General features: G+C 46.2%; 2 protein-coding genes across 2 annotated transcripts in view; one reads left to right on the top strand and one right to left on the bottom strand.

Annotated features, from left to right (window-relative positions):
* Positions 1–15,818, bottom strand: part of TDRD9 (tudor domain containing 9) — a gene marked incomplete at both ends in the record, with an annotated part of 90,458 nt that extends 74,640 nt beyond the window's left edge. Inside the window, 2 exons of the mRNA XM_080941058.1 lie at positions 261–367; positions 15,598–15,818. Of these exons, the coding sequence (XP_080797184.1) occupies positions 261–367; positions 15,598–15,818 (328 nt within the window). The remainder of the gene's footprint in view (positions 1–260; positions 368–15,597) is intronic.
* Positions 8,375–9,270, top strand: RD3L (RD3 like; the record flags this gene model as incomplete). Its single annotated transcript, XM_080941075.1, has 2 exons — positions 8,375–8,673; positions 8,976–9,270. 2 exons carry the CDS (start codon positions 8,375–8,377, stop codon positions 9,268–9,270), a joined length of 594 nt encoding a protein of 197 aa, XP_080797201.1.
* Positions 15,819–15,864: the final 46 nt, after the last annotated feature.

The raw sequence follows: 15,864 nt of genomic DNA, 5'->3' as shown, positions 1-15,864 counted from the left end.
TCTCTGCTGTCTAGTTTTCCTTTATCAGATCACCATGAATAAAGCTGCTACCAACACTCACGAAAAAAAAAAAAAAAACTAGCACTTCATAATTTACCATATGCTCACTCCCCAAAAAAATTTGAATTAAGAAGCCAGTGGTTTTGTGGGTTGTTTGTTTACTTTGACCAAAATGCTGTGTTTCTTAAGCTTTTGGAAAAAGGTTTAAAACATGAACTATCCACGCACCATACACGAGGTATTTCGGGATGCCTGCTTACCTGGCCCACTGGGTGGCTGATCTTGGCCATAAATATCAAGTTCCTGTGCTTCAAGTTGTCTGTATTTGTTAATATACTCCATCTCTGAGCGCCTCTGGTTCAGTGCCCTGCAAAGAAGTGAAAAGTCACCTCAGGTGGGGAAACACAGATATAACACTCAGATTTAGTTTCCAGACAGAGATGAACTGAAACACAGAGAGCCATGGTGCTGGGAAGGGGGCACAGTGTGGCTGTGAAGAGACCCGGCCACTCTTCCAGAGAAGCAGGCTTCAGTTCCCAGCACCCACACACAATGGCTCAACCACATGTCACTCCAGTTTTGGGGATCTGATGTCATCTTCTGATCTCCATAAGCACAAGGCACAAAACTGGTGCAGACTTACAGCATACATACAAGCAATATACCCATATGCATTCAAATAAAAATAAAAATTTTAAAGCAGTATGAATTGATTCTTTAAATAAACTAAGCTGACAAAAAGAGAAAGTCCTCAAAGAAGAAGAGGAGGTGGGTACACCATCCACACTGACACAGGACAACCTGCAGATAGACCAACACCTTAAAGCATGCTTCTCCTACAGCCTCACCATCTTCCCTAGAACCCTGCAAATCTGTATACATAAATCCACATGTGCAAGCATGCATAGAAGAACGAATTCGATATGCAGACACTTACAGATCTTCCCCTTGGAAGGCATTGTCTCAGACGGCAGAGACAGCAGAGTCAGCTAAGCACACGCTGACTAGGGAGAGAGCCAAGCTTGCCAGGGGACTCTGATCTCGACACTCAGGAAGCTAAGGCAGAAGTTCAAGTTCAAGCCAGCTTGGCCTACGTCGTAAGTTTCACACCAGCCTGAACTACAGTAAGACACTGTCTCAAAAGAGATGGCTCAGTAGTTAAGAGAACATACCGCTCTGCAGAGGACAAGGCCAGTTCAGCTGCCAGCATCCACTGGGCAGCTCACAAGTGCCTGTAAGTCTGGCTCAGGCATACCTGAAGCCTCTGTCCTCTGTGGCCATGGGCACTCAAGGGCACTCATGAGCACACACACACACAGAGTTTAGCCATAATAAAAGTATTTTTAAATTCAAAAATAAAAAGTAAAATAAGAATCCTAGGATAAAACGGTAACTTTTCACAACACAGCTAAAACCTGTAAACGTGTTCAACAGTCCTAGTGCCAAGCTGAAAGAATAGTGCATCCTTAATATATTCTGTCTTCAAGGATGTCACAGTTCTTAACCACACTGATGGATTTTAAATGCAAAACATTAAGTGCACAACGCTGTAACAGCATTATGCATACATAACAGCATTACATATAATAAAACATCAACAAAGCACATATATCATTCTATCAAACAGTTGGCTAATTATCAATGACTAATTTATATCCAGCATCAGAGACTAGAGTACACTACAATTAGTCTTAAATTTGAGACTTAATGTTATGTTAATTTTATGTGGCGACTTGGCTAAGGGATACCTAGACAACCTGTAAATTATCTCCAGCTGGGTAAATTCAAAACCAGCCTGGTCTACACAGGCCAGCCAGGGCTACATAGTGAAACCCTCTCAAAAAAAAAAAAAAAAAAAAAAAAAAATAGAGTAGGGGCATGAAGTAATGATGAGGGTGAGGGTGTCTGGGTTTGTTTGTTTGCTCATTTATGTTTCCTAAGAGAAAAAAAGTCATGAAGGGACTTTGAGCAGAGGGACTGGCATGAGTTTTCTGGGAGCCCAGGAAAGTTGGGGCCTATGCACAGCTGGGCTCAAGGTCTGCAAGGTCAGCACTGACCATGCTTGTGGCTGGAAAAACACCCTCTTGCCCAGGACCATGGTACTAATACGGGTCAGGTGTGACCAGGATGGTGCTGTGTGCTAGGAAGAGGCCTTTGGAGCCTTTGAGGTGAGCAGCGTCTGAGACTGTATCAGCACAGAGAAGGAAGTATGTCAGGAAAAGCCAGTGCAGACGTCACCAAGGCCCTGGGCCTGAAGCATGTGGTGTATGGGGACCTAGAGAACACTGAGCAGCTAAGAAGAGGCAAGCACTGTCACAGGGAGGCATGAACTGGACAAGTCAGCTGGACCATGACCAGCATCTGTTAGCATCTTAGCTTGATGTCACCACACCTTGGCTGTTCCCACGGGAGACGGACCAACGGACAGGACCCCTGCTGATGACTTGGAGCAGTCATCTCTAGCACTTTCACTTCTCCAGACAAGTTTGTAGGCAAGGCTGTGGGCTTCAGTGCAAAGACCCAACAGTACGATGTGCTCATGTTTTGTCCAGGACACTGGGGAAGGATGCATAGATCACCTTCCCTAACATTTATGAATGAGAAGCTGGGATTCCCTCCAACCCAGGAAATGGCCAACGTGTGTCATTTCTATCACATGAAGCCACATTCTGACGTGGAGCTTACCTATCATCTAAACCCTAGAGTCAAATGCTTCAGTCCATTTATCCCAAAGAGCCAGAGGCAGAAAAGCACCAACCCACTGAAAGCCTACCCAAGTAAGAGTGACAAGGGAGACGAAGGGTCTGTCTCTCCACCCCCTTCTCTCTCTCTCTCTCTCTCTCTCTCTCTCTCTCTCTCTCTTTCTCTCTCTCTCTCTCTCTCTCTCTCTCTAATTTGTTAACCTGGAACATCATTTTTCCTAACCTCAGATATTTGAGGCACCTGGTTCTATAATATTTGGGCTCCAATATCCTCCTCACCAGCTCCACCACCCAGGCTCTCCCTCCTTCAAACTGAAGTACATTACACCTGGTTCCCTCATGTGATGCAGGAGGGCATGGCACTTCCTGATCCCAGAACCACAGGGGTCAGCTTCATAAGCATCACTCCATTGTGCATTTCTCTGGAAAGCATTCAGTGTGGTGGGATTGAGCGGCACTCGGCTACCTTTGCCTGATTCAAAGTGTCTATCTGCATTCTTCTGTTATGATATTCTGCTCAGCACTTCAGTCAACAGCTGAGGTCTGCCTCCACACCTGCCATCTTCTGCAGCAGGAGGGGCGGGCTCCTCTACACCCTGTCTCATTGGCTGCAGTGTAGGTCGGGAAAGAGAATTAGAAGGTGTGAAGGAGGTGATGGGAAGGTGACTCTGGGGTTAAGGCACTAGCTACTCTTGGAAGGACCTAGGTTCAGTTCCCAGTCCCCACATGATGATTCACAACTGCCTCTAACTCCAATCTCAGGAGATTCAGCCTGTATTCTAGACTCCGGAGTACCAAGCACGGTACTATGCAGACACTCAATCCATACATAACATTGTTTTTTAACATCTTTTTTGTTTGGGTTTTGTGTGTGTGTGTGTGTGTGTGTGTGTGTGTGTGTGTGTGTGTGTGTGTGTTTGTGTGTGTGTGTGTTTTGGTTTTGGGGTTGTGTTTTGTTTTTGTTTGGTTGGTTTTGTTTTTTGAGACAGGGTTTCTCTCTATAGCCCTGGCTGTCCTGGAACTCACTCTGTAGCCCAGGCTGACCTTGAACTAAGAGGGATCCACCTGCCTCTGCCTCCCAAATGCTGGGATTAAAGACAGGCACCACCACCACCTGGCATAAAATCTTTTTTTAATGAGTGAAATAAAGCATGTTATATAAGAGCACGGGAGAGCCAAGGTCAGGAGAGATGGGGCATGGGGCGTCATACTGTCAGCCAACAGGGCTACCTTTGGGAAATGCCTGAAGATGGTAGAATAGCCAGGTAGGCACTGAGGGGAAAATGGTTCAAAATGATCCGAGGTCCCAGAGTGTAGCTACTCTGTGGATTTCTCTACTACTCCCTGCTGCTTATAGGCATCAACTTCCTTGGGGCAAGTTTGAACTTCATCCTCAGGATGTCTAAACTCTGTTAAGGCCTGCATCCCAGCTCTGAGCTACAACCAGCATCCAGTGGATGGTGACATAGCCAAGACCCACCAGACCAAGGTTTCCCATTTATTTCTTCTACCATCTCCAACCAAAACTCTTGCCAGGCATGGGGACTGACTCTGTCTTAAGGGCAGGTAGCACAGGCCTTGAATCCCAGCACTCGGGAGGCAGAACAGGTGGGTCTCTGTGAGTTTGAGGCCAGGTTGGTCTACAAAGTAAGTTTCAGGACAGCCAGGGCTACATAGAAAAAAAACCCATCTCATAAAACCAAAAACAGGGAACCACCTGTCACCCTCTTTCCCCTTTCCACCCGGACCCACAAGCAATGTGATGGCCGCAGGAACTGCTCAAGCATGGTCCGACTATCCGAGCTCACAGTGACCACTGAAGCAGTGAGGATCAGGCTGATGTTCTCGCTCACTTGAATTCTCTGGACCTGTGAACAAGTCAAGTTTAGAAATACCCGGCAGGAGCTATTATGGGTGTGTGCATGTTGAAACCCTTCTGGGAATGTTTGTAAGGGGTCTCACGGTAAGTATGCATGCTCCATCCTTCCTTCAGAATGTCCTGTTTTGAGTTTAGGCAGTGACACCGTCAGATGGTAACGTGGGGCCTTATTCTGCCCATGTCAGCAGAGGGCTCATTGTAGAGGCTCTTACCATTATCGGCAGCTTACTTTATCTCAACTGGTCATTTGATGAGGATTTTTTACATTTAAACGACTTCATAGAGATGTGAATTTGGCTTTGATAAAATGAAAACCATTAACCCTGTTTTTTAAAACTCCGCAGCAAACAATTAAAACAAAAGATTAATTTCTCCACAAAGAAAAGCTTTTCTATAATTGCAAACTAATGCTGTTTAAAAGCATCCATGGTCTAAAGAGTAAAGCTAATAAAGTTTTCCTTTGCTCCTTTGGCAACCTTTTGAGGCTTCCCTAATTTTATCTTTCTAGACTTCTCTTCCTATAAACTTCCTCCTGCAACTTAAGGGTTGTACATACATAGAATGACATAGCACCAGACACAGCCCAGAGATGGCTCAGCAGTAACCGCATTGATGCTCTTCCAGAGGACCAGGCTTTGATTCCCAGAACCCATGTGGTAGCTCACAATTCCAAGAGATCTGATGCCCTCCTTTTGGCCTCTGCAGTCAGGGCACATATGTGCACAGACACACATGCAGGCAAAGATCCATCCACACAAAAGAAAAAAGGAAAAGCCAAGTAAACAAGACAACCACCACACAGAGAATGACCCAGCTGTATCAAGTCTTCCATATCTAATAGCTACTAAGGTTCCAATGCATCAGAAATGACCCATATTTGGTCTCTACTTTAATCATAATTTCATGAGAAGGGAGAAAAATGAAATTTAATGTAAGTAGCACAAATCAAGCACCAGATAGCAAGTAAGTTCAATGGAGAGAGTCCTCGTGTGGACTGAGGTGGTAACTAAAGCCCTGGGAAGGTCAGACGTGAGCAATGACTGCAGCAGCTGAACAGATGCCTAGCAAGCCAAGTAGAGAAGAGAGAAGGCTCAGTGAGTTCTCTAAGGCCACTGACGTCAGCTCAAAGGCCAGGTGTTGTGGCTTATGCCAGTAATCCACCTAAGAGACCGAGGCAGGAGTACGGTGATTCTAAGGCCAGCGAGGACTACACAGTGAGACCTTGATTCAAGAACCAATAAATCCTTATTCAAAACAAATATTCCAACTAGAAAGTTCTTTCCTGATCCACTCACCTGACTTGAAGGAAGCAGGGCACGAATGCTAAGTAACAACAAGGCAGCTTGTGACCATTTTTTTTACACACATTCGTCTTTTGGAGGCAGCCCCATGAAAGCAGGACGTAGATCTGTCTAGAGAACTGAGTCATCCCAGGTCCTAAGCCTCCAGCACAAGAGACATCAGTGAACATCTATTAAGCAACTGAGTACCAGCAACTATGAGACGTAGCTGCGCTAAATCAGAAAGTGCTTAAGGACTGGGACGAAGAGTGGGCTAGAGCAAGTTCAAACAAGAGTAGGATCCAGGAAAAAATGTTGAAGAAAAAGAAATGAGTTGAGCAAAAATAAATAACAACAAAAACAAACAAACAAACCCTGATTGGACAGCAGCTACAAACAAAGAGAAAGAAGAACGTTTGAGTAATCAGTGTATCTGAATCTGGGTGAAGGCAGGAGGGTCAGCATGGAGGTGTGTGCTTTAATCCCAGCACTCAGGAGGCAGCAGCAGGGGGATCTCCAAGTTTGGCATCAGCCTGGTCTACAACGTGAGTCCAGGACAGCCAGGACTACGCACTGGTACCCTGTCTCAGAACAGAGCAAAACTGAGGAGCAGGCCAGGAGCCCAGCCATGCAGCCCTGGTATGCTTGGCACTGCAGTGGATCAACAGGGAGAGCTGGGGGTGGGGAAGGAAAGCAAGACTGCAGAGGAGCCGAGCAGAGGTCGGGTCTCTCCTGCTGCAGTACCTGTGACACTTAATTCCCACTTCAGAGGAAGGAGAGTTTGAAGAGTAACAAAGCTGTTCAAAGGGGAAAGTGGCATGACTTGGTACAACTTTAGTTTTAATTTGGAAGGACACCTTGTCACAACAAACATCACTCCTTTCCTTCTCCTGATCCTGCAGGCAATGTAATATGAAAGCCTCTCACTGAGGGTAATGAAGCCTGACGTCTGGCCGTTCCCAGGCATAACAGGAACTATAGCATGACCACACATGTCACTCTTGATCACACATGGCACACAGGTCTGATGGGAACAATGTCTATTATTCTTGGTTCATTGGGGGAAAAAAGCAACAGAAGAAATAAAGATTAGAAAAGGAAAAGCTACTAAAGTCATCATTTAACAGAAAACTAAGAAGCACAGGACCTTTTATACTCTAGCCACAAACATCTATTTAGAAAAATGTACAACAAAGTTCAAGGCACAGAAGTGTCACCTAAGCAGAGTTGTAATTGTTTCATCTGCACCTTTGAGACTTGAACTCTATACACAGTGGGTGACCTTGAACTTCTGGTAGTCCTTCCTCCATATCCCAGGAGGAGATTACTGGAATGTAGTACTACCACCTGCTTTTAGGTGGTGTAGTTCTATTTCTACCTTTGTTCTTCACGTCTCTGCTTTCACTGGTAACCCACCACTGTCTCACCATGAAGGGAAACGATCAAATGCACACTAGTTATCTACCTAGATGCTTAAGTATCCTCTAGCGTCTCAACGTGCTTCAATACACAGATCTGCAGAATACAACATTTGCTAAGTTCCCACACACGACTCACACCAGCACGCTCTGCCTGTTTTACTCGGTTACAATAAGCTTTCACGGACTGTGTTTTGCATATAGTCAAGTCTGATCTATTTTTCCTGCTTCATTAGAAGAGACAGTGACCTGGCTTCCAAACTGCCTCAAAGTTAAGCTGAGGAATAAAAGCAGCAGTGTGGTTATTTTTAGAGCTCTACAGGCATAAAAATACGGCATGGAACTGTGACCCACAGCTCCACACAGCAGAGCATCACACCACGCGGCACTCTCCTCGGCTAGGAGCATCTGTGGTGCCTCAGACGCCTGCTTTTCACTCCATTCCTAGAGACGCTGCAGCATGCATCTGGGACCAGCACCCGTAGCTGCCAGCATCTTTTTCAAAGAAAATAAGCTACATTCAAAAGGTAGACAATTATATAATTCATGAAGATAAAGGTTTTATATATTTCTCTCCAAATGAAGACAACAGAACCTCATTCCTAACACAGAAAGTTGTTTGTTTCAAACACAGTTCCAGTGGGTAAATGAGGAGACATTTCTTCCCTGGAGGACACCCCAGGAGAATGAGACCTGCCTGAGAGAAATACAGCTTCATCCCCAACTCAGGCCAACTCTGGCCACTCGCAGGTAAGCGCATGCTTTCTGTGCCAAGAGTTAGTCACGGGTGCTCGTGACTTTTCAAGACACTGATGTTTCCAAGCCCCTATTTCCAGAAATTGTTCAGTTTCTTATTATCTTTGATTTTATTTCATCTCTGCTTCGTTTTTATCTAGGTATTTTTCAAAGCTTGGGTTTAGCACTGACCTAGTTAGAAACTGGAAGACTTTAATCCACATTCTAATCTTATTTTGACCTGCATGCTTTACCGGTGGAAATAATTCATGTACTTTTCTGGCAATAGTAAAGAAAAAATACTGATAAGAACCATAAAAATTTTATGCAAGCAAACATTTAATATCTCCACAGCCTAAAATGCCACTTTTTAGCTGGGTGAAATGGCCAAAAAATTATTCCTACAAACAAACACGCTACGCTGGCTCTGAGGTGGTGACAAAGACTTTGCTTCGGGAGTTAAGATGGCATCTGAAGGAACGAGAGAGATTAATACATGAGATCGAAAACGAGCAGAGAGTGAGGAAGACAGGCGTGGACTACAACTGGCTGAGAAGCCACCAGATGCCTCAGACGATGATTCCAGCCACCGAACAGAGACAGCTGGAAGCTCTGTGCTCACAAGTGCAACCCTGTCACACCGGGACTGTTCTCAGCAGGTGAGTACAATGTTCTCTGTGGTCTTGTGATGTGTGTGAGCTATAGACTAAACACTGCCTCACTACAGAAACTCTTTAATCACATGTACTGGATGCCTATCTGGTAAAATCCTATATACCTCCGGATGGCTTACTGGTAGAAATTTACTTTAATTACAAAGTTTCTTCACTAAAGGGGTAATTATAATGCCTTTCTGTTACTAAGAAGTAAGTGTCTAGGACACAGTTACATAAGTAAAGCTGCATCTGGGAAATGGGGTACAAGAGAAATCCATAAATACTCATCCCTGCGTCCCCCTTAGATTTCGAGAACTTCTGGCAGAAAATGATGTACTTCCCTGGGAAATTGTCTACATCTTCAAGCAAGTTCTGAAAGATTTCCTCAGCAGTCCCGACAGAGGGGGTCATCATGCTGGCCTGTGGGACTCTGACATCACCTGTTCCCCTACCCCTGTGCTCCCAGGTGAAAGCTCTGAGAGGCCAGACAAAGATGAGATACCCACCATTTCAAGTTACGTAGACAGAAATGCCAAGAGCAGGTTTCCATCGTGTTCACACAGAGTGTGGAACCTGCCGTACTATCAGCCACCAAGCTAAAGAGTCCCTCAGACTACCCTTAGCACTAATGAGAACAGTGACTGGAGCCCCAGTTTCTCTGCTACAACATCAGGGTTTAGTTAAAATTCCTGTACCTCCAACTTCTCTAAGCAGTACTGTTTTCTAATCACTCTAAATAATCAATATTTTAATGAAAAGTATGTTTTTAACTAAAATACTGTCTAAATGTTTCAAGTTTCTTAAGCCTCAAACATGTCACAGAACTAAAGAAATGTAACACAAAGTATGATGGAGTCTGTGAAACTTACATAATCTTGGCTTTCACGCTAAGAGAGCTGATGTGTAAAATAAATGATTATTGTGAGCCATCCCCCACGGTGCAGTCCACATCCTTTGCATGATGCTACCATCATGGGAACAAGGGAAATGGTCCATGAGCGTAAAAGCAAACTTCAATCTAAAAGCACTGACGGGCTTTCTTTCCCGGCTGTTTGTGAGAGAAGTTCACTCGTCGTAGGTAGGAATTTAAGACCCATGCTCTTTGAGCAAGGCATGGAGGTCATTCATGAGGCAGGCAAGCTGATGCAGGACAATGGAGGATGAGGAAGCCCAGAATACCAGAAAAGGTATACTTAAGGCTCTGGTTAACATCCAAACAAAGAAGAGAAAAATGATGTCAGTGATGCTCTTCCTCAGTTCTGTCTCAAATCCAACAAACCTCACAGCAGCTCATAGCAACAGCTGACAATCTCATTTCTAATCATAGTAAACCATTCAGGTTTTTATACCTCAAGCTCTTGGAAATGCCTAAGTTTAGCAAAGGAATTGAGGTTAAATCTCTCTCTCTCTCTCTCTCTCTCTCTCTCTCTCTCTCTCTCTCTCTCTCTCTCTCTCTCTCTGTGTGTGTGTGTGTGTGTGTGTGTGTGTGTGTGTGTGTGTGTGTGTAAGGTGCTTTGGCACATTTTATTGAAAATGGTACGGGCACAGTAGCTAAACGTTTTAGCCAGGGAATAGAGAAACCAACTTCATCCACAGAACACCAGCCGTCCAATACGTTACACAACAGACCTTCAAAGTTCTTATCACCACCCATACCAATCCATCTAGCAATGCTAAAGCGATTCTACATTCTGGGTACTGTGCATAACCTCTCCAAACTTTGTACTTCTGAGATATTATTCTCACTTGACAAAGGAGCAAACCACTCAGGCAAGCTCAGTGCCAAGTGCAATTTAACTAGCAGACCTGGAACCACACCCAGCCTGTCACAGGACCCCAGGTTCCATCCTGCAGCCTAAATTCAAATGACAGCTGCCTGTCTGAAAAGTCCTCCAGCTACTTACAGGAAGCTTAACAGCAGCATGTCCAGAACCAAAGTCTCAGAGGCTGGTCTGTTTCCTAAAAGAATAAAATCCAAGGAGTGAGGAGCAAGAAAACAGCTCATTTGGTGAAGTCTGTCCATGTGAGCCTGAGGCCCTGAATTTGATACCTAGAATCTCCATACAGTAGCTGAGCACAGTAGCATACACTCTAAAACCTGAGTCTAAAACGTGGATCCCTGAGATTTGCTGGCCAGCCAGCCTAGTCTACTTGGTAAGCTATAAGCCAGTGAGAAACTACCTTCAATAAATAAATACAAAAAGGGGGGAGGGTGAATGACTCAGCTGGTAACAGCACTTGCCAGCAAGCCTGACAAACTGAGTTTTCATGCCTGGAACCCAGAAAATAAAAAGGAAACTGACATCTACTAGTTGTACTGGCCTCTACATATATACGTACACATAACCTCCACACGTGTATCATAGCATGAGTGCGTGTGCGCATACGTGCTCACACACACACACAGCACGATCCTTCAAGTTCTTCAGCAACTCCATGTTCTATGTCAGTGGGTGGAGGACCACCTGCCCACCACAAGCCAGGGGTCTCATAATCGCTTGGGTACCCTCGGGATGGGGACAGATCAAAGGCAGAAACACACAGGTACAAAGATGACTTGCTAGGCTGGCCTTCGGTTAAAGCAAATAACAAAAAGGGGAGTGCTTAGAGAAGGAAAAAGGATGAAACTGAGGAGAGAAATTAGGAAGAAGACCTTAGCTGTGGAGATCACAGGATCTTCTCTAGGCAGACATGTGAACAGGCCCTGGTAACAGGAAGCCATCACAGGGACAATCTAAGAGGGAGCAATCCACACAGAAGAGCAGATGCAGATGCTGCCAGGAAAGAGTGGACAGCCTCCAGCACAGTGCGACCAGACAGCAGCAGAGGTCACAGTACTTCAGGCAAGTACTAGAGGCCACAATTAAGCATTCCAGTTGTGCCCAATAGCAATTTACCCACAGAAAGTCACTTGTGTATTCAACCTCAGGTGTGAGTGTTGGTATCAGAGTTCGTTCTATAAATAGTAACTGAGCACTGGCCTCCTGCCAAACGTTCCTGTAGGTGCTAGAACAGAAAATCATGAGAAGCCAGAGCAAAGACGGAAGGTTCCTGCAGCAACATAAGCAAGAGATGCAGCTTCTTTCAGGGTGGCAATGTGCGAACAATAGTCACTCTCACTCTGGAAACACACACAGTGAGTTGCCAGCATAATTTTCACTCTCACTGTACTGCACACTTACATATCCTCAAATCAGCCTTGAGGGAAGTCAGCCGTATGCTCAGAAAGTAATGTGTACCTTATGAGTCAGGCAACACGGTGAATCAGGGTCCAAAGAAAACCCTGCTTTCGACTGCGGCGCCGCACTCAACCTTAGCCAGAGGAGCCATTGCTCTTCTGTCAGAAGAACGAATGGCTGTCTGTGGTGCCCATTATACCAGAGTGCATGCTGGCCTCCATCTTCACTCGGGACCTGTGGCTCTCCTCGGATCTTCTTCCCCAACGCCCTGCCCCAAACTCCTCGAGACCACGGCTTTCCCTGCCCTAGCTCTGGTCTCCATATAACCCCACCCTTTCAGCTCTGTGCTCTCATAGCTTCCCTTGTCTTCCTCTTTTCGTCCTCCTCCCTCACTCCTCGCATGACCATGTTCAGTCTACTACTTTCTCTCCCTGCTCTGGACTCTTAGATGCCTCTGCCGGTACTCTCCCTCCTATCCACAATAAAAACCTTTCCCTCAACCACACCTTGGAGCAGTCATGTTCCCATTATATACAGGAGCAACCCTCCTGTCTAGAATAAGGAACTGGTGCAGCAGACCACTTGATCTCTGGAGTGTGGTAGGCATTTCATCCCTTCAGATCCCTGAGTGTCCACTGAATGTCAGATGCTGCAGTGAAGCAGAAACTCAGTGATAATTCCGCCCTTGGTAAGCTCTTCTGTGGGAAACAAACAAAACATAGATGACTCCTGAAATATGCAAAAAGATGATGCATCAGCAGGTGCACAGATGCACGGGCAGGTGCACAGATGCACAGGCAGGTGCAGAGATGCATGAGCAGGTGCACAGATGCACGGGCAGGTGCACAGATGCACAGGCAGGTGCAGAGATGCATGGGCAGGTGCACAGATGCACGGGCAGGTGCACAGATGCATGGGCAGGTGCACAGATGCACGGGCAGGTGCAGAGATGCACGGGCAGGTACAGAGATGCATGGGCAGGTACAGAGATGCATGGGCAGGGTAGAGGTGGCTTCGCTCCATGATTTCCTAACCCTTCCACACCCACCACCCCAAAACAAAATCTCTTCTCAATCCATATTACCAACTTCTCAACTCCAGACCCTGAGATCAAGCTGTAGAGCTGTCTGCTCTATCTCTACATCCCCCCACTAAGACCTACCATCCACAGGCTGAGTGTTCTCGTCACACTGGGCTCAGAATCTTGACCCCCAAAAGTATAACTCCAGCCCAACTTCTTTCAAGCAGACTCACTACATTTATGGCTAACAGGCATGTCAAAGTTTTTGTGTCCAAATCAAATCTGTGGTATCTCCCTCATACCAGTTCTTTCAAGAGTTTCTCTTCCTTTGGCACAGACAGAAACCTTTGTGACACCCATAACTTGGTACTGGCTACCTTGGTCACTGACTACCACTCCAAAATACACTCGTGATGGCTGTAGTAGGAATTCTTAGTGTATGTATGGAAAGGGTGAAGGAACCAGTTCGTAATCATCAGAGAGCACGTTCAACAACTACAGCTGGGCAGATCGGCTGGAGACCCTGGAAAGAGCCAAACGCTGGCCGTCCCCTGGCCATCTGTCAATGGCACACTCTTATCAGGGAGAAGCACTTGCCTTATTCAAAGTACCAATTTTAAAAAAATTTCTGTGGCCAACAAGATGGCTCAGAAGGTAAAGATGCTTGATATCAATCCCTGACAACCTGAATTTAATCCCGGAACCCACACAGCACAAGGAGAGAACTGAGTCCTGGGATATCCTCTGTCTCCACGGGCATGCTGTGGCACATTTACCATATGAGTACACTTGCATGTGTGTGGATCCATGCATGCACACAGTAAATACATGTAAAAAAATCTTAATTTTGCCAGCAAAATCCCTTTTCCAGGACTGTACAGGTGATTCAGATGCTGAGAGAGCTGGCTGCTCTTCCAAAGGACCCAGGTTTGATTCCCACCAGCCACTTAGTTGCATATACCCATTTATTTTTTTCCATCTATACTTTTTCTTTTCTTTTCTTGGATATTTTCTTTATTTACATTTCAAGTGTTATTCAGTTTCTAGGTTTCCCCTCTGGAACCCCCTCCATCCCGCACTCCTTTCCCCTGCTTCTATGAGGGTGCTCCCCCACCCACCCGCTCTCTTCTACCTTCCCGCCCTAGCATTCCCCTACACTAGGGCATCAAGCCTTCACAGGACCAAAGGTCTAGCCCCCCACTGATGCCAGACAACGCCATCCTCTGCTACATATGTGGCTGGAGCTATAGGTCTCTTCCATGTGTGCTCTTTGGTTGGTGGTTTAGTCCCTGGGAGCTCGGGGGGGGGGTCTGGTTGGTTGATATTGTTGTTCTTCCTATGGGGTTGCAAACCCCACATATACCCATTTATAACTCAAGTTCCATGGAATCCAGTGCCCTTCTGGCCTCCTTGGTTGGATACCATGCATTCACGTGGTACGTACACATACATGCAGGCAAAACACTCATACACATAAAATTCCACGTATCACTGCATGTTCACAGGTTGTGGCACACATCTTTTCGAAGTCACTATGCCTGACAGGACTACTTGCCACAGGAAATTAGGCATGTCACTTTGCCAACCAAACCCATTTTTTGCTTTACAAAGTCATCAGATGATTAACTGATAAAAGTCCAGTAATAGTAAGGTGCTGCTGTAGGATTAAATAACATAGCTGCATTCAGTCTGAGTGACTACATGTTAGGGGCACAGCACTGCATGTATGTGCGTTTAGAGTCCGGGGAGGCACTGCAGGGAACACTGTCCTCACCAGCACTCTCAGAAAAGCATTGCTAGTAACCTGCTGGATAGGCGAGTTAAGGTGACTGCAGCAATCTGACGCAGTGATTTTCTTATGCCGAGTCTATCTCTGTAATGGCTGCAATGGCCTGCTGACCCTCTCTCAATCACTGCTCTGCAAATCTACCTTTATTTAACAAGTCTTAGTCCATAAAGAAATGAAGAGCTTTAAAAATTGCTCCTTAGCAATTAAAGTGACAGCTGACTCTATACGCTTAGTTTCTTGCAAGGCCAACAAATATTTAGTTCCAATCTCAAAATAAATGAATTAAAACATTACATTTCCCCAGGGAAGCCTAAAGCAACTGTAGAGACTATGGAACAAAGCCATTTACCGGAGTAACTCAAAGAAATAAAGTGAAAAATATACACAAAGTAGCCCCTCTATGTCCCCTGGGTTCCTCCAAAAAGCACAATTACCAAAGATGTAAAGGTTGTACTTGGCTCTGGGAAAGGAGGGGGGAGGGAGGGGGAGGGAGGGGGGAGGGGGGAGGGGGGAGGGAGGGAGGGGGGAGGGAGGGAGGGGGAGGGGGAGGGAAGGAGAGGGGAGGGAGGGAGGGAGAGGGGAGGGAGGGAGGGAGGGAGGGAGGGAGAGAGGGAGTGAGAGAGAGAGAGAGAGAGATTGAGATTGAACACTTGCAATGAAATTTTTAAAGCAGTCTATGAACCTGGAGCTGGACATACCCCTGTGGAGGCCAGAGGCTGGAGAAGTCACGGTTATCCATGGAGGCATAAGTTGAGGCCAGGCTGGGCTACATGGGATTCTTTCAAAACAAAGACCAAAAAATCAGGCTGCGAATTAAACAAATTAGCAAATTCTTGGAGATGCACAGCTTCTTGCAAAGAAACCTAGGAGAACATCTGTTTACTGAGGGCTCGTCACCTGCTTGAAGGACCCTCCTGATCCCCTCCTGGGCTTCCTACCTCCCGAAGGCTGAAGCTGGAGTGGCCGGTTCTGTGGCCTTAACTGGAACCCGGGCCTGGGCGGTAGGGGCGTCGCTGGGGACCTCCTCCGAGCGCTGTCCCTCCTCCCGGGGCGCCTCTGTAGGGAAGGCGGGTGGCAAGCCCAGCAACTCCACATTGGTCACCGTCTTGCCTATGGTGAACCAGTCGTTTATCTGGTCGACAGTGAGCTTGCGCAACATCCTCGGTGCCCAAGAGCTGCCTCAACTGCCTGACTCCGGCGGTGGC

This window comes from Micromys minutus (genome assembly GCF_963924665.1).
Source record: "Micromys minutus genome assembly, chromosome: 1".
NCBI classification, from domain to species: domain Eukaryota; kingdom Metazoa; phylum Chordata; class Mammalia; order Rodentia; family Muridae; genus Micromys; species Micromys minutus.
Note: the sequence above shows the minus strand (reverse complement) of the source record. Positions and strands in the feature narration are given on the sequence as shown.